Genomic DNA, 21,845 nt, shown 5'->3' with positions numbered 1-21,845 from the left:
TTTTACCCTTAATTTACATTATTACATACTCTACAAAAGAGAATAAAAATGAATAAAACGCTTCCCGTTATTTCAACCTTAACCTGCTCATACAAAGGGTTGAGCTTTAACAACTATAGTATCATATACATAATTACTTTCGTAGAATATAAATTACTTTGCATTACTTATAGAAAAAAAAATCATTGTGTGCAAATTGAGTGAAGTGCACCAGCGGTCCCTAAACTTATGCAGGTGTGTCACTTAAGTCCCTGAACTTTCAAATTGCATTTTTAGGTCCCTCAGTTTGTCTCGGGTATCATATAGCTCCAAACGAGTTCTAACCCACTTCGTGAGATGACGTGGCATGCCACGCTAACGCTTATGTGTCTGTGGGATCCACATGTCACTCACATATAAAAAATAAAATTTTAAAAGAGGGGAGATTGAGGAGAAAAGGAAGTTTTTAATTTTGAAAAATAAATGAAAAAGAGAGGAGAAAAATATGTTATTAATTTTTTTTCTATATGTGACTGACATATGGGTTGGGTTCTACTGACACGTAGGCACCACCATGGCATGCCACATCAGCACACGGAGCGGTTTAGAGCCCGTTTGGACTTATATGACACCCGAGACAAGTTGAGAGACCCAAAAATGCATTTTGAGAGTTCAAGAACCTAGGTGACACACCAATATAAGTTTATGGACCGTCCGTGCACTTTACTCTTTAAAAAAAATAGCATCATATAATTATTAGATGTATTTATGATAGTCAGATCTATAGGAGTTTTCATCATACAGTTACACCGTATTGATAGTAAGCCTTTTTATTTTCTATATATATGAACGAGGGGTAAAAGGATCATTTAATCGAGACATGTTGATAATATTTAGTTATCTGGCTTCCTAAGTAGGTCTAAGGATGAGTTTGAATTAAAACAAAAACTTAAAGGACTAAGAAGAGCAGATTGAAACATAAGAACCAAGCTGAGCCTTAAGTGAGACATAGACTATCCACCCTTTAATAAATAAAAAGGAAAAAGTACGAATTACCCCCTCGAACTATCGCGGTCGGCCGAATTACCCCCCTGAACCACAAAACCGGACATTCCTCACCCTCAACAATGCAAACCAGACGAATTACCCCCCTCGACCCAATCCACGGTGGTTTTGGTCTACGTGGCGTACGCGTGGCAGTCCAGTCAACATTCTATTCATTAAAAAAATGTGGGACCCACTCTCTCACTCTCACTCTCACTCTCACTCTCACTCACTCTGTCGTCTCTCTCTCTCTCGCTCTCACTCTCTCCCTCACGCACACAGCGGCGAGGATGGGGGGTCGGAGGCGGCATCGAGGACAGCGGCGTGCACGCACGCGGCCGGGGGCCGGAGGCGGTGGCGAGGACGGCGGCAGGGCCGAGACGCGCACGGCGGCGAGGACGGCGGCACACACAACGCGGCGGCGCGCACGCACGCGGACGGGGGCCGGAGGTGGCGGCGAGGACGGCGGCATGGCCGAGACGTGCACGGCGGCACGCATGGCGCGGCGGCGCGCACGCATGGCGCGGCGGCGCGCACGCACGCGGACAGGCCCCGGAGGCAGCGGCGCAGCGCTCTGAGGATCTCCTCCCTGTACTCCAAAGCTCGTGCCGTCGTGGTCACCGATGGCTTCAGGTTGGGCATCACGGCCTCCCAATATGCATCGCGCTGCCCAACAACATGCAAAAACGATCATGCAAGCAGTCAGGCCACCTCAATGAGACATTACATCGAAAACTAGCCGTGCGTCACCAGTAAAACGAGCCAGCGAAGCCGAGCCAAACAGACCAACCTGTGGGGAGCACGGCTAAGAGGACATCGCCTTCCCAGAGGTGGAGGTGTCAGTCGTCGGGCCGCGTGATGGAGCTCCTGCGGCGGCGGTACCGATCTGATGGAGGGGAAGGTGAAGGGGAAGGAAGGAAAGCGTGGCCCGGAGGTCGACGGAGCACGCGGGGCGTGCTGCCGTCCTCGCTGCCGCCTCCGGTCCCCGGTCACGTGCGTGCGTGCCGCTATCCTCGACGCCGCCTCCGGCCCCCCGTCCTCGCCGCTGTGCGCGTGAGAGAGAGAGAGAGAGAGAGTGAGAGAGAGAGAAAGATGACAGAGAGTGAGAGTGAGAGTGAGAGAGAGAAGAGAGTGGGTCCCACATTTTTTTTTAATGAATAGAACGCTGACTGGACTACCACGCGTATGCCACGTAGACCAAAACCACCGCAGATTGGGTCGAGGGGAGTAATTCGTCCGGGTTGTGTAGTTCGAGGTGAAGAATGTCCGGTTTTGTGGTTCAGGGGGGTAATTCAGACGACCGCGATAGCTAGGGGGGTAATTCGTACTTTTTTCCAAATAAAAACTATATGGTTTTATTTAGGATGTAATGCATAACTACTAAGTATATGCAAACTCACAATTAAAATAGTATTGGCCAAACTTGAGATATAAACTCTCAGCGACAAATTTTTAAAAATGGAGGGGAAAAATCCTCTCACCGAAGTTCGATGCTATATAACCAATTTTGCCATAGTTATAATCTTGTGTGTGTGAGGATGGTTCATCTATGTGATAACAAGTTAAAAGTATGATAACCCTTATGTTTGCACTAGCCTTACCCCTTTTTTTAAGACATCACGATGCACGCGATGATGAACCACCGAAGTGAATAGTTATAATCTTGCGCGTGTATGCACTAGCACGATGCTTTACTCTATCTGCAACGGTGGCAACCTGGTCAATGTACTTTCTTCGTCACATAAAAAGAACCATGTCTAGACTGTATCACATTCCGTACTAGATTTTTTTTATGCAATAGTTGAAATATAGTTCCCGTTCTTTTCTCCAACAAGAGTTGGATGAAGAAGGCCATCAAGTTTGACAAACAACTTTGCCCTCCTCTTTGTGCAGCGATGAAAGACAAGGGACACGAAACCCACCCTACCCTGCCCTCCTTCATGGAGTAGAGGCTAACATTGGTCACCGCCCCGCCAACTTTAGAAAATTTGCATTGTAGTTCCTTCAGGGCATGTACAATGGAAGACACAGGGTGTCCTCTCTGACTGAAGACACTCATATGGACACTCGTCTCTCAATAAAGGCCACAACTAGATGGGTTCCTCAAAATCCGAAAAAACTGGATGAAGATACTCTAGCTCACAGTGGGTATCCCTACGAAAGTCACGGTATTAAATTTCCTCAACTACCCCTCCTCGGCACCTCCTCCGACGCTTTCTCCCTCCCTCTCTCTCACCATCGCTCATCGCCTCCTCCCGCACTCTCCCGTCACCGCCGCCTCCCGCCCATCCGCCGCCGCTGCTCCCTTCTCTCTCCCTCTCTCACGCGTCGCGGCTCTCTCCCTCATCCTCTCTCTCCCTTTCGCCACCTCTCTCTCGCCGCCGCCCGTCGCCGCCGCCGACGAAGAGTGGCGCGCGGGTTGCGGTGGCCGTCATTGTCCTCCCCGCCTCGCGCTAGCCTCGCCCCGCCGCCGTTGCCGACCTCGGTTCCGTCACCGCCGGCGGTCGGAGGCAGCATATTTGGCGCCGTCGTGTGCGGATCTGGCCCCCTCGCGGCTAGATCGAATGGAGCGACGCCGGCCACGCCGCATCGAGGAGGAGGTCGCGGCACCGGCGGAGGAGGTCACGCAGGTCGTCGTCGGCATCGTCTCCAGGTCATTGTCCTCTCCCTCTCACCGCAGACTCTCACCTCTCTCCCTCTCCCTCGCCGCTACCGCTGCTGGCCTCTCTCTCTCCCTCTCTCTCCCGTCACCGGCGTCCGTGAGGGCGATGAGTGAGAGGGGCAAGGGGTGGAAGGTGAAATTTTTCGGTGGGAACGGTGTCCACAAGCCATGCTCGCGCCCAACGCGCATCCCCTGCCAAAAGCGAGCGAGGGCCACGTCCCCAGCAGAGGCACACGTTCCATCGCAAGAGGACGGCATGGACAAAAAAGCAAACGGCCATCGATGGAGTGTGCTAAGGATAATCTCCAGGGGCACGCATTGAACATGCCCTCATGGAGTAGAGGCTAACATTGGTCACCAGCCCACCAGCTTTAGGAAATTTGCATTGTAGTTCCTGAGTTTTATACTGTAATACCTCAACACATACTTTCACATTGGCCTTACAAATTAATGTTTAAGCTCCACACTATGTTTGATTTAGGCTTGTTTAGCACAACTCCAGCTCCACCTCTCGTGGAGCTAGAGCCCAGCCAAATAGTTTCAGCTCCACCTAAAATAGGAGCGGAATTGAGTAAAACATTTACACAAAAATGTACTAGAGATGTGAAGTTGGGTTTATGCTGCTCCACAACTATACTCCAAACTTAACTTCTGAAGCTAAATTTAGAAGTTAGAGCTCTAATATGATTGAGAAGGGTAATTCGGGTGTAGGCAACGGTTCAATGCATGAGTAGGACGAATTTGACTTTTGCCTGGTGTCACTTTTGCCGAGAGTGCTCCAATTGACTATTTTGAAAAAGGTTCATTTCCAATATTGAGTTGGAAACTCATCCCATACACATTACATGTAAAACAGAATGACTTATTAGAGCATGATTAACTAAGTGTTAGCTATTTTTTTAAAAAAATAGATTAATATGATATTTTAAATCAATTTTTCTATAGAAAATTTTTGTAGAAAATAAACGTTTAGCAATTTTAAAAACGTGCGCACGGAAAGATTTTACATCGTGGTCAACCCGGGGGCAGCAGCACATTGATTTATCGGACACACCGTTCACATCACACCAACAAACTTTAGAAAAGATTTCTTTGGCACCGGGAGACGGGAGCTGAGACCAATTTCTAGAATAGAGTGAGAGCATTCACCACTAGGCTAGCAAAAGATTCCTAGTGCTAGGCAGGGGCCGGGAGTAGTTAGTAGTAGCAGCAGTAGTAGGGCGTCTAACGACAAATTTGTGCACGGGGTTGAGTGCGATCGCTATCTTAATTTGCGCACACGACTGGTTTGAAAGGGCTTGGAGATGAAGCCAGTCACATCGCTGTCGACCAGGAACACAAATAGTAGAACTAAAGAATACCCTAAATCCGTTATCAATAATAAGAAAAAAGACGAATATGCTACTCTCTATGTTGGGTTTTGATAAAATGTTAGTTTATACGTTGCAATGGATAAAACGCTACTCACTTCATTACTACTACACCGATGATTTGCCACCCTCGGGTTTGTCTTCTTGACACATACTTCCACCGTCCCAAAAAAGCTAACCTGGACAGCCCTTTGTCCAAGTTCATTGTCTCACATCTCCTCTTGGGTTGGTTTTTTTTTTTTTTTTTGAACGGAGGGAGTATTAACCGCATCTAAATACGATAATGCCCCTTGCTCCTCTGTGGCCTCTTTTTTCCACGTTTGACGAAACTAGGTGTCGCTGGCGAGGGCAAGAGAAATTGAGCTCCACGGACGAAAAGTTGGCCAACAAGCCTCCTTTCAAGCTCTCTTTCCGTCCTTCCATGACCAGACTCTTGCTCTGGCTCCCCGACGGCGACAAGGAGGGACCATGAGAAGGAGAGAAAGGCAGGGAAAGAAAGAAGGGGAAGTGGTGGGGAGGGTTGAGCCTAGCGACGACTAGCCTCCTACTCTTGATCCCGGGCGGCGACCGACATTAGAAGAGATGGGGAGAGAGAGAGAGTAGAGAACAACGAACCCGACGAACAGATGGATGGATGGATCTAGGCCCCGTTTAGATTTACTGGTAAAATTTTACACCCTGTCACATCGAATGTTTGACACATGCATGGAGTATTAAATATAGACGAAAAAATAACTAATTACACAGATTGCGTGTAAATTACGAGATGAATCTTTTAAGCCTAATTGCGCCACAATGTGGGATTGCAGTAAACATTTGCTAATGCCAGATTAATTAGGCTTAATAAATTCGTCTCGCGGTTTACATGCGGATTCTATAATTTGTTTTGTTATTAGACTACGTTTAATACTTTAAATGTGTATCCGTATATCCGATGTGATACGCCAAAACTTTACGCCTCTGGATCTAAACACAACCCTAATATGATGTGTAGAAGGACAAGGGCATTACTATCTTTTCACAGCCCTAATATGATGTGTAGAAGGACAAGGGCATTACTATCTTTTCACGTGGTTCAAAATGGCTAAAACTCTCCAAAGGAGCAAATTTCTATACACGATGGTGTTTGAATCTCCTGAAGATGAAGATAAAGATTAAGTGTTTCACGCAAAACGAGGTGGTAATAACGTGTGATTAATTGAGTTTTAATTATTACAAACTTGAAAAATGGATTAATATGATATTTTAGAACAACTTTCATATAGAAAATATTCGTACAAAATATACCGTTTAGTAGTATCAAAAGCGTGTCACGAGTATCCAAAAGTTTATCCAACTTTTGTTGAAGAAAAGAACAGGACCCACTGAAACCCAACAAAAAGAGTGCCATACTATCCTCCCTCATAGTACTATAGACTATCCAAGGTATAATAAAAGACTCAAAACATGTTCACCACACAACTCCTGTCTCAAAATAAAGAGATTCCTTTATTATTAAAAAAATAACAGTGAGGAAAAAAATCCAAAGTACCCCAAGTTAATTAAAAAACTATTGGTTCTAAGGGTATTGAATGGAAAACTTGTCGACTTGTGGAGAAATGGTAGGCAAGAGAGTATAAATCATATTTTCTAATCAAATTTTGAACCCTAAAAATTAATTTATTTTGGAACAGAGAAAATAGTCATTTAATTGAAGCAAGCAATGACCCTCATAGTAGGTCCAAAATAAAAGCTCTTTTGGAAGAAAAATTCTCAAAACATAGGAAGGAAAAAAAAATTAGAAATCGAACATCGAGCACATGAGTTTGGAATGCAGGTCTAAAAGCTCCTCTGGAATGCACTAGTAATATTAATGCATTTGGATGGTTCAAGAGAAATATATCATAGGAAATTTGAAGGAATTTTGTTTGGAGAGAAACAATAACTCTTCTCAAGGGAAAATAAAACAATAACTAGGTCATATTCACGCTTCAAAAAGTACGTTTTCTCAAAAAAAAAAAAATCTTCTAGTGCATTGATAGACCACTTATCTCAATCTACTCCAGTTGTTAAGTTTATTTTAAGAGTAAATTACACTCACAACATAACAATTAATAAGTGGATGTAATCCAGTACAAGACCTTAAATTGAATGTCCGAGTACAACAGTAGTAAGTGAGTGTAATTTACTATTACAAGAACTTCGGAATTTACTATTTTGGTAGATCAACTTGTTTAAATATGAAATATTTTGGTTACCGAATGCTAGGTGAGTTTTTTCGTGATATCAATATGCCATCACATAGTAATTCTACATATATTACCTTAAAATCTTAAATTTAATCTATAAGAATAAGGAATTACGTTGCTCATCCAATTTGCACCACCATCATAAGTTTATATATTAATTACTAGAATAAACAAATTAAAGTATGCAAATATTCACGATTATATTGACAAAATTAGTACTTAAAAACTGAATATGTATGACAAAATGCTCGAAAAAATTAATTGTTATATCATTTTTTAAGTTATTGTACCATAATCGAACCTATCTTGTAAGTTGTTGTACCCATATGCTCACTTATTAGTTCTTCAACTAAATCACACCCTTATCACACTACAACTCTCACTTCTCACGTTCATGTACTAAATTACACTCGCATGCCAAATTAATGTACCATGAATGCAACTTAACCTTTCTTAAAATATGTAATTTATCCCTATAATCAAATCCATAATCTGCTAGCTCATTAATTTAAATCAACTGGGGCCAAGGAACTCATACTTATTTTTCCTTCAGAATGGGCTATAGGAAACCATATCCATATAATTTTAAAAGCTCATTCTTATGAAAATCAAAAGGACATTATAATGCACTTAAATCCAAAGGGCATTATAGGAATAAAATCCTAAGTATTTGAATCGTTTACAAACCTTACGAAATCAATGTTACCATATCATGTACCCCTCCGTCTATAAGAAACACGATCGTAACTACGAACCTGACACACGTATAGCTACGTAGTATGCGTTTCCTGTTTATCATAAATTGGTAATCTTTGGACATATGGCTAACCTCAACCCATTTCACAAAGAATAGAGGATGACACAGGAGACGTAGAAGTATTTTCTTGCAACTCCAGTGTTTTCCAAACTAGTAAATCAAAGTACGCAGATGCAGTAACTTACCTACTGTTTCCAAATAGATTGGTGCAAGTCAGTATCAAAAACAAATCGCTCCTCGCCCGACACCCTGCTCCAAAAACAAACGAACAAACAAACATCACATCAATCACGAACGGAAACGAACCCCAAAAGAATAAACGCAGGTAGAAGTAATTAATTAAAAAACAAAGCAACAACACAAACATTATCATCACCATCATCATCAACATCAGAGAGAGATCAGCAGCGACACGCAGCAACGGCAAGCGATAGGTACGTGGTACGTCGCTGCAGGTCAGGTACGTTTCCTTTGCCGCTGGTACGAAACCACGCAATGGCTCCGGCCCAATCCGCGGCGCACACGCACTCCCTCCTCCAGGGCTGCAAGGGCATGCAAACGCAATCCCGGCTGCGTCGTGTCGATCGCCCGTCAAACTTACGGACCATGCGAGATGCCGCGTTACATCACTCACTAGTAGCACTGGTACTCTCGCTTCCGACAAGGCTCCACAGGGAAATATCAGTCACTCGGCTCGTGCGACACTTCGCCATCAGTAAAGAGTGATCTAATCCATCAACAGAGTTTTCAGTGATACTGTATCACAGGATTGATGTTGAACACACTAACCGTTTACATAATATTCCTTCTATCCTAAAATATATATAAGCACTTCTAGAGTTTTTTATAGGGATTAAGGAGATAACTGAAATTAAATGAGACATAATTATGGTTGGTTACAATGAGGAAATATGTGAAAATGTTAAATAAGATATGATTATGATTGATTGAGATAAGGAGTAAACAGAGAAGTACCTATGTTTTGAAACAAAATTTAAATGTTAGGATAATTATATTTTAAGATAGAGGGAGTAACTTTTATATACACTATCTGCCAAGTTGGCGCCAATGCAGTGCAATTTTGGAGGGCCACCTATGATATCAACCATAGTTCCACAGCCCACAGATATGAAGAGCAAAACCATTGATCAGCTAGGGAATAATATTCATGCAAGTGACAGCTCTGCATCAGTTCTTGAACAGACTCTGGTATAAGGCAATGATGTGGCCGGACCCAAACCGCACGGTACTAAAATGATTAGCATCACACTCTGATCACTTGTTTAGTCATGATCAAGGGTGCTTTTTCCCCTATGCTTATGTGCCCCTCATGCGCGGGAATTTTCTACTCTAGCTTTGGACCAGTGATTTGATTAACAAACACGGGAGAACATTCATGGTTTTAGCCTTTTAGGTCCAATAGGAGGTCGCAAGGATCGGAGCTTTTGATTATGTTGTAAGGCACCAAGTGATGAGCCAAGTGCAAGGATGGCCTTAGTGGCATACTAGAGCTCCCCCTTTCCTTTTCAAAAGCCTTTAGCTTGAACTAGGACTCCTAAGTGAAAGAGCCTTACACTTAACAACAACGGTGAAAGAGCAAAGGCAGCAAAAGGGAAAGCATTTCGTGTATTAGCTGGAATTGCCATGGTTTTATTAAAATCCCTTTGAAAGAAATGCCGTGAGTTGTTGGTTGCATCTTTGGGTATTAATATGATGTGATAATTAGACCGGTCGGTAAGGTAAAAAAACTCTTCAAAGCAATATTCTTTCTAGCTGATTTATCTATGGAAAAAAGTAAGATGCAGGCTCCCATCGGATGGCCTAAACAGCCAAAGAATAAGCCAAAATTTAAATTTTCAAATTTAATTTTGAGATATTTTCAATGTAGTTTCTTTTTTAGCATTGGCTTTTAAGTCACCAAGAACACATATAAAAAAGTTTTACCTACAAATTCATTTTTATTGGAGCCTGCAACTTTTACTACAAAGACCTGTAACTGAGAAAAAAGAGAGTAAGACTCCTGACCTGAATATGAAGCAGGCTGCTGAGAGTACAGATATGAAGAGCCATAGTTCTGCATAAGAACAACTCTTTAGAAAAATATATCACAATTGATTATAGTTTAGGCATTTAAATTCAACATATGCATCACTCATTGCACGAAAATAATTCAGGAAATTTTGTTTCCTGCACATATTAGCACTTATATGGGGTGGTAGGGTGGATGTGGCTCAGACTGCCCACTCATGGATAGATGGACACCAATCATTAGGATTTACCAGAAATTGCATGATTAAGGTGACAGGAAAAGCAGCTTGATTATATCCCCACAATCATTCGAACATTCTTCTCACCCTAACCCTAACAAACAAAAGAAGCTAGCTAGGCATCAAAACACTTTGAAGCTTGAAATACCGATTAGATGATGACCGAGTGCTCAATCCTGGGCAGTGTTAGTGGAAGAAAGAAGGAAAGTCACATGCAAAAACAAAGCAGGCCCTAGCGTACGCACAGAGAAGCATCACATTGGGATCATAAAGGAAGGAACAAAAGGAATCAATGAGGCAAGAGTGCAACAAGGACAAAGGTTAGAACAATATTTCTTGGTAGCAGTACCCATCAGCAAGCCAAAAGGGATCTCAATAGTGACCTTGCCCAGGGCCCGTGCTCCTATTGCATGCAGCTGACGACTGACGAGGACACTGGCGAAGTGCAGTTTAGGGCTTTACGAGTGTGGGCGCAAGACACATGAACAGGAGGAGAATGGGCTAGGAAGTTGATTGAACAAAGCCAGGAGCAAAGGATCCCTGTATGGGGGTAACAGAAGAAAAGTACAGGCTCACTTTTGGTCCTTGGAATGAGTGTATACAGATTATCCTGCAGTCTTGCACCATTGTGCACTGCCAAGCTTGAGTATTCTCTTGTTACCATGGGAGTGCTCCCGAACGGTAAAGGTGAAGATATGTGATAGTGGTTTGTGCAACTCTGAATAATGGATGTGAAATCTATGCGGAACAGAAATGGTGGGGAAAAAGTGTGGGATGGCTGAGGTAAATTTATTGTTCGAGTGAATCAACAGACAATAGTACTTACCAAGGGATCTATAGAGAAACAGTAGGTTCGGCATGCTCAGGCTTCAGTTCTGGGAATTATTGCCTACAGAATAATCGGCTGGTAGTTCCTGCAGCTGATTGCAGTACACCTGTTCCTCCTGGCAGACCGCCACATTATCACAGAACTCTGCAAATGATGGAGGGAACACTTCAACAGTGAGCAATGGTAAAAGACAAAAGATGAACAATTGCTCTGCACAGCCAATGAGCCAAGTGATATGCAGAAGTGCATAGCATAGGAACTAGCTAGATATTCTCAATTAACATAAAATACAAATACGTAAGAGAAAATACGATGCATGCACCAGTGTACCACTTGTTTATCCTGGCAAATCATGCAGGTCAATCATGAATAGAGCCATATGATCGAATAGCAAAAGATAAAACAGGAAGAGCACTACTCAACATAGATTTTTCCAAACAACGGAGCTGTGACAACAGTATAGAAAGTCCCTACACTTCTGTTTGACAGATCTAGTTCATACAGCAGCATCTTTAAGGTCACACACCATAATCATGAACAAACAACTAATATGAACCAAAGCAATTAAAGCTTGCAAGTTAGTGGACAACAAATATATCGACTGCCTGCATCACCGAACCAATAAAAGAACCTATTAAAACTAAGAAATTGGGTGGCAACTGGACCCTCACTCTTTATAGCCCCTACAGTTGCACTGTTACCGTGTGTTACCGGTCCCTGCAAGCCGATTCTTAGAATAAGGCCACGTTTGCTAGTGTTCATTGCCACATTTATCTCCATCTGTTCATGGCATAGTTTCAGAGACCAACTTATGGCCCCCCTGCTTGCAGGACATCACCCAACTACGCTGAAAGGCCCACTAGATTGTATGACCATTGTGCTCCTGTCGGGTTGCATTTATCAGTGAGGCTGGGTGATTATCAGCAGCTACTACGTACAGTAATAATGAGGTACAGTAAAAAACAAGATAAACATGTTCTCTCCAAGGCTATTTATCTATACCATTTCTGATTTCTCAAAGTTATGCTGCTTTTAGAAAGACAGTAACTATTTAACATGCAAAGTTATGAACTAATACAATCTTTATATCAAATGGGGCAAGAACTAGTGTTACTGTTCCATCCCCATAAACTGATCTTGCTGACTGAATACTAAAGAAAATACTATACAGATTACCTCATCAAGATCACTTCGGCTAACCATGTGATTTAGTTTACAGGAAATCAGGAATCTATTCAGTCAGGCCTGGCACATTTTTCTGTCTTTTCTACTTTCCTTTAAACCTAAAAGGATGGAAAATATCAGAAGTACATCAAGAAAATTTCAATAATGAAAAGAATTAGAAACAGCCTCACCATTCAGGACATTCTATTGCTTGAAACTTAAAGATTTTTGGATAATAATTATGAAGTACTAATTCATGAAATGTCTACAGTATCAAACAAACATGTGCAGTGCAGAATATGAAGGCATTTACCTACCTGCAATGAAGTAATTTTGCCCTCTAAGCTCTAACTGGCAGTGTTCTTGAATACAGAACCTAACCCAGGATAATCAGAAGAGCCAGAACAAGATTTATGATTGCACCAACCTCTGCAGAATCTACCATGACAATTAACTTTTGAAAAACTCAAATCAACAAACAACAATATATTGTGTATTTAGTTCCAAAAATCACATAAAAATGAGCTCTAGCAGAACTAATAGCAAAAAGAAACTATCAAGGTTGTCAGAGTTTTCATGACGGAGGTACTGAGGTTTGGTTGTGTTTTTCAATATGCGCTATCTGTACACTAAATACAACCAAATGCTTAGATCATCTTTCTTGACAAAATTGCATATACAACCCAGCTAATGTAGCAATTGCACATAAGACAACCAACTCAATAAGATATGGAGAGACAAGAAACTGTATTCATGAATAGTAAATGTGCAGATCCTTGCCATTATAATAGGTAAGTCAAGTGTTTCAAAGGGTTGCTGTGCTACATGCTTGGACGATTTCTTGCAATGACAAGGTAGATACACCCACAAACCCAACTTGCACCCACTAAAAGATGAGTTAATTCAAATGAACCAAGTTATAATTTGCAACTCTTTTAGTAGCTCAAATGTACTAAGTTTTCAACATCCCTCAGGAAATAACACGACGGGGCATTGCCTGATCCCATATTGCAAAAAAAATTACAGATTGCCCAGCAGACTTTGCAGTTTCATTTTATTGTTCAGGGAGGAGAAAATCCAGGAGTTGCCAATCTTTGATCTAAATAAAAAGAATGAAATCCTAAGCACATCCATGACATTTTAAGAACTGAAGAAGTGAAGTTTTTTTTTGTGGTCCTTGAGAAGATACCTACTATAGCTTGTAGTGTTAATTTGTAGTACATCTCAATACAACAACAGTAGGAGCTAACTTGCCATACCTCATAGAGTTCATCTGTGGTTCCTCAACACTAGGAGGCGCTGTGTGATATCACATAAAAATTACAGTCAGATGTACCAATATCTCTTGGTACTTCCCAAGAACCATAAAATGAAGTAGAAGAAAGTACTGTGCAGACCATGTGCCCAAACAGACGGCAAAGCAACCAATTCAAAGTTATAGTACCAAGCATCAACTATAGTTTTAGAGGAGAAAAAAACATTACAAATCTATGGAAATTCAACAAAGGACCATGGTTGCAATTTAAACAAAAAAAAAGGCTTTAGAATGTAACATAATAGTATTCGATGAAAGCTAACAAGCATTCTCAGAACGGCATGGGAGCAGTTAGCAAGTTTCACCTTTCAAGAGGTTGAACCTCTGTATCAATAAAATAAAGAACCTAAGACCACCAACAGGTGAAAATAAGGTAGAACATATCAGCCTGGATTCAACAGATAGAACAAATAATATAATGAAATAGGTATGAGACAAAAGAAAAGGAAGCTTATAGAGACACATGTATGAATGCACAAAAAAGTTGGCAAACAAACAAAACGATGGCTCTTTTCAGATAGGAAAATGGCCAACAATGTTTTATGTTTAGTTGGTTATTTTAACCATACACAGAGAGGCATGCAAAAGTAAGTAAGTAACAATGATGTTATTGATGTGTTCAAGGAAACTATTTATGGACACGACATATTTACACTATGCAATTTGCAGCCCTCCAAACTCTAAACTATGCTTTTAAGAAGTTGGTATCATCATATTTTTCTTCTGGGAATGGAACGGAATATTCATAGACCTGATTTTTTTTTTCTGATTCAAGAGTTAAAAAGGGGCCAACGAAATAGTCTTCCCAATCAGATATCCTATTTGCTCATACCAAAAAAAAAAGGAAGAGTGAAATCTATGTTTAATTGTTGGCCTTTTCCAAAATACTCAAACATAATATAGCAACTGCTTTGATTTACTGGCAAGGAGCAAAGTGGTGACAGAAGTGAATAACAAGGAAGAACAAAGCAACAAAGAACTGATAACAGATGTAATACTAATACCAGAGAAATAAAGGCCTGTTAATGCTCATGTGCATATTGTTACGTTGCTACACAATTTATTGATAAAGCCATGAAAAGATCCTCCAGGAAAGTAAAAACACCACTTCGTCTATTATGATTCCCAACAGTTCCATATGTTGGAATGAGTACACCTAGATCACCAGAAGATCAGAAGAAACTAACAGTGACTATGAATAATTCAGGGTAACAGGAGATACATAAATCAAATTATTATCAGTGGGTAAAAGGTTGGCTGAAATTAAATATAGAACTAGGACTGGTTAATCTCTTATCAACAGGATGGACATCATTTTAAGCAGAGAATGCGAGCTTAATTGAACTTGCATGAAAATTTAAGCATAAGAAAACCGCTAAGGATAAGACATGATAACAACAGCAAATGTTGTCCATAAGGACAAAGATACTCTCTACTAGCAGCATTTGCATTCAGGCAGTGAATAGCCACTAGTGACACGAATCTAATATGATAAGTGTACAAGTGCAATTACGACTAAAGGAGGATACCAACAGCAAGACCTTTCTCATCCAAAACCACAGCAGTCACATGTATATGTGATCATTCACTCGGCAAAAGAATTGTGTCAGGAAAAGAAGATGAACCATTGTTTGGAGCTGGCTCCAAATTGAGAATGGAAGCAATAACGTTGTATATCTCCACGTTCTCAAAGGATGGCACGACTCTACCACCTTCAAAACGAGGACCATGCGCGATAAATATGGTTCTCATTGAGAAGAAGGCATTGTCATAACCATGTGCTCCTCCACATTCATTTTTGTCCGATCGCTTCATCTCCACTTTATACCCTTCCTCTGGCAACCCAATTATCGGTGGGATTCTATAACTATCTGCGTAGTGAAGTCGAGAAGGCAAATCCTCCTTTAAGTACATTCTTAGATATTCACCATTCTCCACCTTCCCAGACCCAAGCCCTTCATTCATCTTGGCCACAACATCTGGCAGCGACATGTCATCTGGCGGCCTGATGGCCAGCAACGGGGTCATTGATAAAACCCAATCTTCCTCCAACTTAATCCATGGAGCCAATTCGTCGAGAAACACCAGCTTCTTGTCGCAAGTCCCAACCATCCCATGGTCACCAACCAATATAACATTGACATCCTCAAACACTCCTCTTTCTTCCAGACCAGCAATGAGCCTCCCAATCATCTCATCGATCCGCACCACCGCCTCCGTGATGGCCGGGTCATCAGGACCCACCTGATGCCCCTGGTGATCTGGATCTTCAAAATAAAGCGTCAGGAACTGCGGCATTTCATCAGATGGGAGATCAAAGTAACCAAGGATCGCATCGACCCTCTCCTCGAATGGTACCGAGCCATTGTAGTGGCGGCAATACTTGTCGGGACAATCCCAGCTGCCTTTCTTCACCTCCGAGCCGGGCCAGAAGTAGGTGGCGGCCTGGATACCCTGGTCGGCGGCGGTGACCCACAGGGGCTCCCCGAGCCACCACTTGGGTTCATGCGAGGACATGGTGAAGTAGTCGCCGGAGATTGGGTCGGGGAAGTAGTTGTTGATGATGCCGTGGGAGGAAGGGTAGAGGCCGGTGGCGATGGAGTAGTGATTGGGGAACGTGAGCGTGGGGAAGATGGGGACGAGGCCCGTGGCGGCGGAGGTGCCATTGCCGATGAGGCGGTGGATGTGCGGGGTCGCGGCCTTGTGCTGGTACCCGAAGCGGAACCCGTCGGAGGAGATGAGGATCACCACCGGCTTCTCGAGCTTCACCTGCGCCCGCGCGGCGGCCGCAGGCGCCGGCGCGGCGGAGAGGGGCGTGCGGGGGAGGATGAGGAGGAGGTAGGAGGTCGCGACGGCGAGCGCGGCGGTGAGGAGGAGGTGGAGGCGGGAGGAGGCGGAGGAACGCCGGGGCGCGGGGGCGGCGCCGGCGGTGGTGGTGGTGGTGCGGGGGAGGAGCAAGGCGGTCGGGGGCGGCGAGTCGCCGGCGGCGAAGGGCGGAGCAGCAGCCGCCGCCGCCGCCATTGGAGTCGGTTCTAGTCGAGAGTTGGGAGTTTGGAATCGTGTGGATCTGTGCGTGTGACTGTGTGATCGTGTACTAGACGTGTGTACGTACACCGTATATACGCAGGCAAGAACACGTTTTGTTTTACTCGTGTACCTACCACCAGTAGCGTGGGCTTGGAGTATGGGCTATGTGTTGGCCCAAGATCAGTCGCATCTATTTTCTTGTGGGCTCAAAGCCCATAGGATAGCGACATGCCGACATAAAGGTTGGTTTTTTTGGTTGGAAATTGGAGGAACACGTCAAATATAGTTCAGAAATTGGTGATACTCGTAGATACTCGTCACATATATCAACTATATAATATCTTATTATCAATACAGCACTGATATGCGTACGACGGATTCGTACGACCCGCGTCCGACCATACCATGTGCATCAATCACCATCTTTGGCTTCTCTCCAGCGAACCAATGCAAGCCGCAATCGGATGCATGTCGTACAAATCCGTCGGACGCATAGCTATTTCCTTATCAATACCATACCTAAATAATATTAGTTGATACCTAGGGTATCAGGTCGAAGCTGAAAAGAGGAGGAAGAAGAGATGGGGATGGTTATATGCGCTGATTCTCCCACCCGGAGATGATGATAATGAGCTTGAGCAATGTCGGTATTGGCGTTCCTTCGTCCTCCCTTAGCGCAATGGTTGTGGCTTCCCTCGTCCTCCCACCGTGAGTACTTCTGGATCTTGCGACGTTGTTGAGTGCATTACGCATAAGACGACATAGAATCAATGCCGTGAATTGTCTGCTGCTAGCTAGCTAGTGATAAGCGGTGGCATGGACGAGAGTAAGTTGACAAAGAAGCTGCGAAGGGAGGACAAGAAGACCGAGATATTGGAGCTAGAAGCGCAAACTGGGGACACGACGTAGGTGGCGGCGTTTGCTGCAGCAACTTTATGGTACCTAGCAACGGTAAGGATGGCGCCATCTTGTTCGGACGGTCATATCTATCTCTGTTGTAGCTTTCTCCTCTTTCAACTTTATTCTTTATTAACATTCTAGTTACTAGCTCTACGTGCATGCACATACAACTTTGGCGTAATGTGAGTATAGTGGTTACATGGACAATCTCGCGACAAATGGAGTGAACTATCTGCATATCCGAGAGATGGGATAGTAACCGATTTTATAGGAACGAAATAGAGTACAAAGACAGATAAAGTTAAAAGCCAAGGGAAAACAAAATTTAGACCAATATAGCATTTTGTGTATTGGATTCCCATAATTTGGTGTAATATTGTGAATGTCAGTATACATTAGATCACACCTAATAAATAAAGTGCAAAATATCACATATTCGCAGGACATCAAAATATGTTTGTCAAAATTATGACAAGTTTCTACATTATATTCAAATAATTGGAGATGTTTTGCTGAAACGCACCAAGGTTCAAATCTCAGTACCATAAATATTATAATTTGCCATTATAATTTTTTAAAGTTTGAGATATGCTATCGGTATCTCAATGATATGTAGGACCCACATGATTCAATGACATGTGGGTCAGGATGGCATATCTCAAATTTTGCAAAATTATAATGGTATGGTTATAATTTTCCCTAAATATTATATACATGTAGGTGAGTTTTCAATAGGTGTATATTAAGATTAGAGATATGTTTCTTAGATCATGGGTTATTCGACACATTTGTGAGTGTGCGTGTATAGTGATGCGTATGCGTATGTGTCCGTCATGTAATGAGAAAAAAAAATAAAATTGAAGTATACAAATTAGTATTTTTTTGGCGGACACAAAGTTGAAAAAAGAACGGGTGACGGTTGCCATCCGGAACCCCCTCGAGAGTCACGTTCCCTTGTCGTGCCACTGGACGCCCTCCAGTTAGTACGGCTCATCTCCCCACGATCCCCCTCCTCCTTCCCCCATTCATCTTCTTCCTCCCGATCCCCCCCTTCCCCTTCCCCTCCCGGATCCGACCCCCCGCCGCCGCCGCCGACCATCTCCCATGTCGAAGTACGGCACAATCCCCACCTCCTCCTCCTCCTCCTCCTCGGGGGCCGCGCCGCCGCCGCTCCCACTCGGTGGCGGCGGCGGGGCCTCCCCGCTCGACTTCTTCTCCCGCGCCAAGGCCCGGGGCGCGACGGCGCTGGCCACGCGGCGGCCGTGGCGGGAGCTCGCGGACCCGCACGCCCTGGGCCTGCCGCCGAGCCTCGCCGACGCCTACCTCCGGGTGCGCGCCAACCTCGCCCACTACGCCATGAACTACGCCATCGTGGTCCTCGCCGTCGTCTTCCTCTCCCTCCTGTGGCACCCGGCCTCCCTCATCGTGTTCCTCGTCTGCATGGTCGCATGGCTCGTCCTCTACTTCCTACGCGACGAGCCGATCGTGCTCTTCGGCCGCGTCGTCGGGGACGGCGCCGTGCTCGCCGCCCTCGCCGCCGTCACGCTCGTCCTCCTCCTGCTCACCGGCGCCACCGCCAACATCGTCTCCTCGCTGCTCATCGGGGTCCTGCTCGTTGTGCTGCACGCCGCGCTGCACAAGGCGGAGGAGAACGTCGATGATGAGGTCGGCCGCTGGTACACGCCGGTGCCCCCGCAGCCGGCTCACTAGTTCGAGGTTGCCTTCCGATTCTTCATTCTTGGTCCATTCCTACAAATGTCAGTATTGTGTATGAATTTCTGTTTTTACCGCTGAATTGTGTACAATTTGTTAATCTCTTCTTTTGTATTGTGATCATTACAGTTTAATGTGGACACAATCAGTTTTACGCTTCTTTGCTAAAATGATTTGCAAGACTTTAATTGTGTAGTAGTAGATAGAGCAGCTAAGGCGCTGTTTTTGGATCTCAATTTGATCATAATAATTGCTAGTACATGTTTAACTTGTGCTTGCTCCATGGATACTGGGAACTTACTCTTGTATTCATACATTATCTAAAAAAAAATCACACATTACCTGATTTACATGATTTGTCATGCTACTTACCTGATTTATCAATGGCTTGTAGCAACAAAGGAAAGAAACATCTGAATTTGTCATCTGAAAAACTTTTAGGAATGCAGAAAATTTCAATAAGATCTGGGTGAAATAGTAATCCAAGTACAACTGTACAAGTGAGTTGTGATATCAAGCATTCATTATAGTCAGCCAGTCAGGTTAAACGGAGGGATTTTTAGAATCGTAGTAGTCATGCCATCTCATTACTGCCTGATATAACACTGCACTGCTGGTTGTCGATTGTTTTGGTGTTTGTCTGGTTGTCATTGATGCCAAATTATTAATGGCAACCAAAAGACATGGATATCATGAAGGAGCAAAATACTGATATGTTTGATGGAAATCTATGGATCAACAGGTCCTTGTAGTTTTTATGAGATATGTAGTTTGGGAAGTTGTGGGAGGCCACCCATTCACCACTTCTCTTGGAATTAGGTCCAGCTAACCAACAATTTAATCGAACTCACTTATTAGTTTGCTGACGCAGTCAATCGAGGCATTGAATTTGTGCGTCAAATGTGAACTAGATAATGAAAACACAGATACATATAACGAGCTGAATTCAAATGTAGTTTTCAGAAGATTTGATGCAATTTGTTCTGGTTCCATTTTCTTTGTTCCCGGCAGATACACTATTCCTGGACCTGGACTTATCAACCGCTTCTCTATATTTTTTTTCTTTCTTAGAGGGAGCTTCTTAAATTATTTCTAAAACTGTTGACTGCAAATGCAAATTATTTTGTACTCCTTACTTTGTCATCTATTTGGTTGTTTGTCTAACCACTACCATCTCATTTCGTACAGTATCATAATGGCAATTTACAGCTTCCCTTTTCAGTGTCAGTTGTTTCTTCATACGATGCTTTACGTGTGCATGTATTTCTTGTATGTTTCCCTTGTATTTGAGTGTTAGGTCAATCTTTTACCTGGAAACTTCATGATGTTTAGTCTTGAAATTTTTACATCGACAATTGCAAATCTTCTTTGTAGAAAATTAACCATTCGTAAATGTGTAGAAAATTGGGAATTTGAGTTCACCACTGTACCAGATGATATACTCAGCAAGACAGCAACAACATGTCTTGTTTAGTTGCGCACGATCCACCTAATAAGTTAACTTGAAAGGTCACTGAAACAGAAACAATCAGGAATCCTGAAGTACCTCATGCCCTGCAATTTTGCTTTTATCTGCTATTTCCATTTTTTCCAGTTCATTTTTTTATGCAGCTCTTGTATGAAAACTGAGATACTTCCCATTCGTTTTTGCAGGATCTGAGTGTGTGATTCACGCAGAACTGTGCTGTCACACTGCATTGTTTATTCGAGCCGTGTCAAGTGAGCATTGTTAAGTTCGGTCTGGGGCCGGAAGAGCTTTTTCATTTCAGATGGCGACTGGGCGTGTTTCACGCGCTGCTGGCTCCACAGGAAGTCTTGGATCCGATCCAGCGATGATCCAGGGCTGTGAATTGCAGCGAATCCCTCTTGTTTATCCAACTTTTGTCAACGTTATGCAGCCTTTTCCCCTTGTTTTCATGTACCAAATTGGTAGAGAGAAAGTAAAAACTAGACTTGATTCAGGAGTTGAGAATCAATGCCCTGTTACCTGTGTGTGATTTCTTTGTGCTCCATAATAACAACGATCTTGTCTCGCAGTTAACTTCTACGTGGAAGTCATGTATTATGACTTGGGGTACATAACTACATGTTTTATGTCTAAATGTTTAATAAAACCTTACTTTTTTAAAAAAAATGCAATTGATTTCAACATATCTAAAACAATATTTTTCAAAGTAGTGAAGAGTTAAACTGATAATCTTAATCAAGAAATCGACCACTCAAAGTTTTATATGCATTCTATGTTTTGAAATTTTAAGTAAATGTTTACCAAATATATAGTCGTAGGATTTTGTGAAACTTTAGAATCACATGTTACGTGTCACTGATTATAATACGTACTCCCCGTTTCATAATGTAAGTTATTTTAGCATTTTCCACATTTATATTGATCTAGATTTATTAATATCATTATGAATGTGGGAAATGTTATAATGACTTACATTGTGAAACGGAGGAAGTAGGATTTTATGCAAAAACGTGAGGTTAGCTGAAATTTGCTCTTTTTTTTTTTTTTTTTTTTTTTTGTAAAATGCGGTCGAGTTGGATGGGCCACGAGAGTAAGGCCCATAGTCTTTCTTAGACGGTCCTG

The 21,845-nt window shown here is 42.9% G+C and overlaps 2 protein-coding genes and 1 long non-coding RNA gene across 4 annotated transcripts; 1 reads left to right on the top strand and 2 right to left on the bottom strand.

The window, feature by feature from the left end:
- Positions 1-1,523: 1,523 nt before the first annotated feature.
- Positions 1,524-12,302, bottom strand: LOC136354953 (uncharacterized). The gene is made up of 5 exons (XR_010738879.1): positions 11,134-12,302; positions 10,066-10,114; positions 8,226-8,289; positions 1,814-2,068; positions 1,524-1,689 (listed from the first exon to the last, which is right to left on the bottom strand). It is a non-coding gene; the product is annotated as an uncharacterized lncRNA (long non-coding RNA).
- Positions 12,303-14,929: 2,627 nt separating this feature from the next.
- LOC4327327 (uncharacterized) lies at positions 14,930-16,706 on the bottom strand. The gene has a single exon (XM_026023629.2). The coding sequence runs from the start codon at positions 16,634-16,636 to the stop codon at positions 15,197-15,199; it is 1,440 nt and encodes a 479-aa protein (XP_025879414.1). The 5' UTR covers positions 16,637-16,706; the 3' UTR covers positions 14,930-15,196.
- A 1,903-nt stretch (positions 16,707-18,609) lies between these two features.
- Positions 18,610-21,291, top strand: LOC4327326 (PRA1 family protein F3). 2 transcript variants are annotated; one of them, XM_015767688.3, is made up of 2 exons: positions 18,610-19,258; positions 20,909-21,291. In XM_015767688.3, exon 1 carries the CDS (start codon positions 18,647-18,649, stop codon positions 19,250-19,252), a length of 606 nt encoding a protein of 201 aa, XP_015623174.1. In that variant the 5' UTR covers positions 18,610-18,646; the 3' UTR covers positions 19,253-19,258; positions 20,909-21,291. The 2 variants fall into 2 exon arrangements, with proteins under 2 accessions (XP_015623174.1, XP_015623181.1); XM_015767695.3 differs by having other exon boundaries at positions 18,610-19,299.
- Positions 21,292-21,845: the final 554 nt, after the last annotated feature.

This window comes from Oryza sativa, chromosome 1, assembly GCF_034140825.1.
Source record: "Oryza sativa Japonica Group chromosome 1, ASM3414082v1".
Taxonomy (NCBI): Eukaryota; Viridiplantae; Streptophyta; class Magnoliopsida; order Poales; family Poaceae; genus Oryza; species Oryza sativa.
The sequence above is the reverse complement of the archived record's forward strand: the minus strand, read 5'-3'. Positions and strand labels throughout refer to the sequence as shown.

Coding starts and splice junctions, on each gene's coding strand:
- LOC4327327 (XM_026023629.2), bottom strand. CDS start 16,636: ATGGCGGCGGCGGCGGCTGCTGCTCCGCCCTTCGCCGCCGGCGACTCG.
- LOC4327326 (XM_015767688.3), top strand. CDS start 18,647: ATGTCGAAGTACGGCACAATCCCCACCTCCTCCTCCTCCTCCTCCTCG.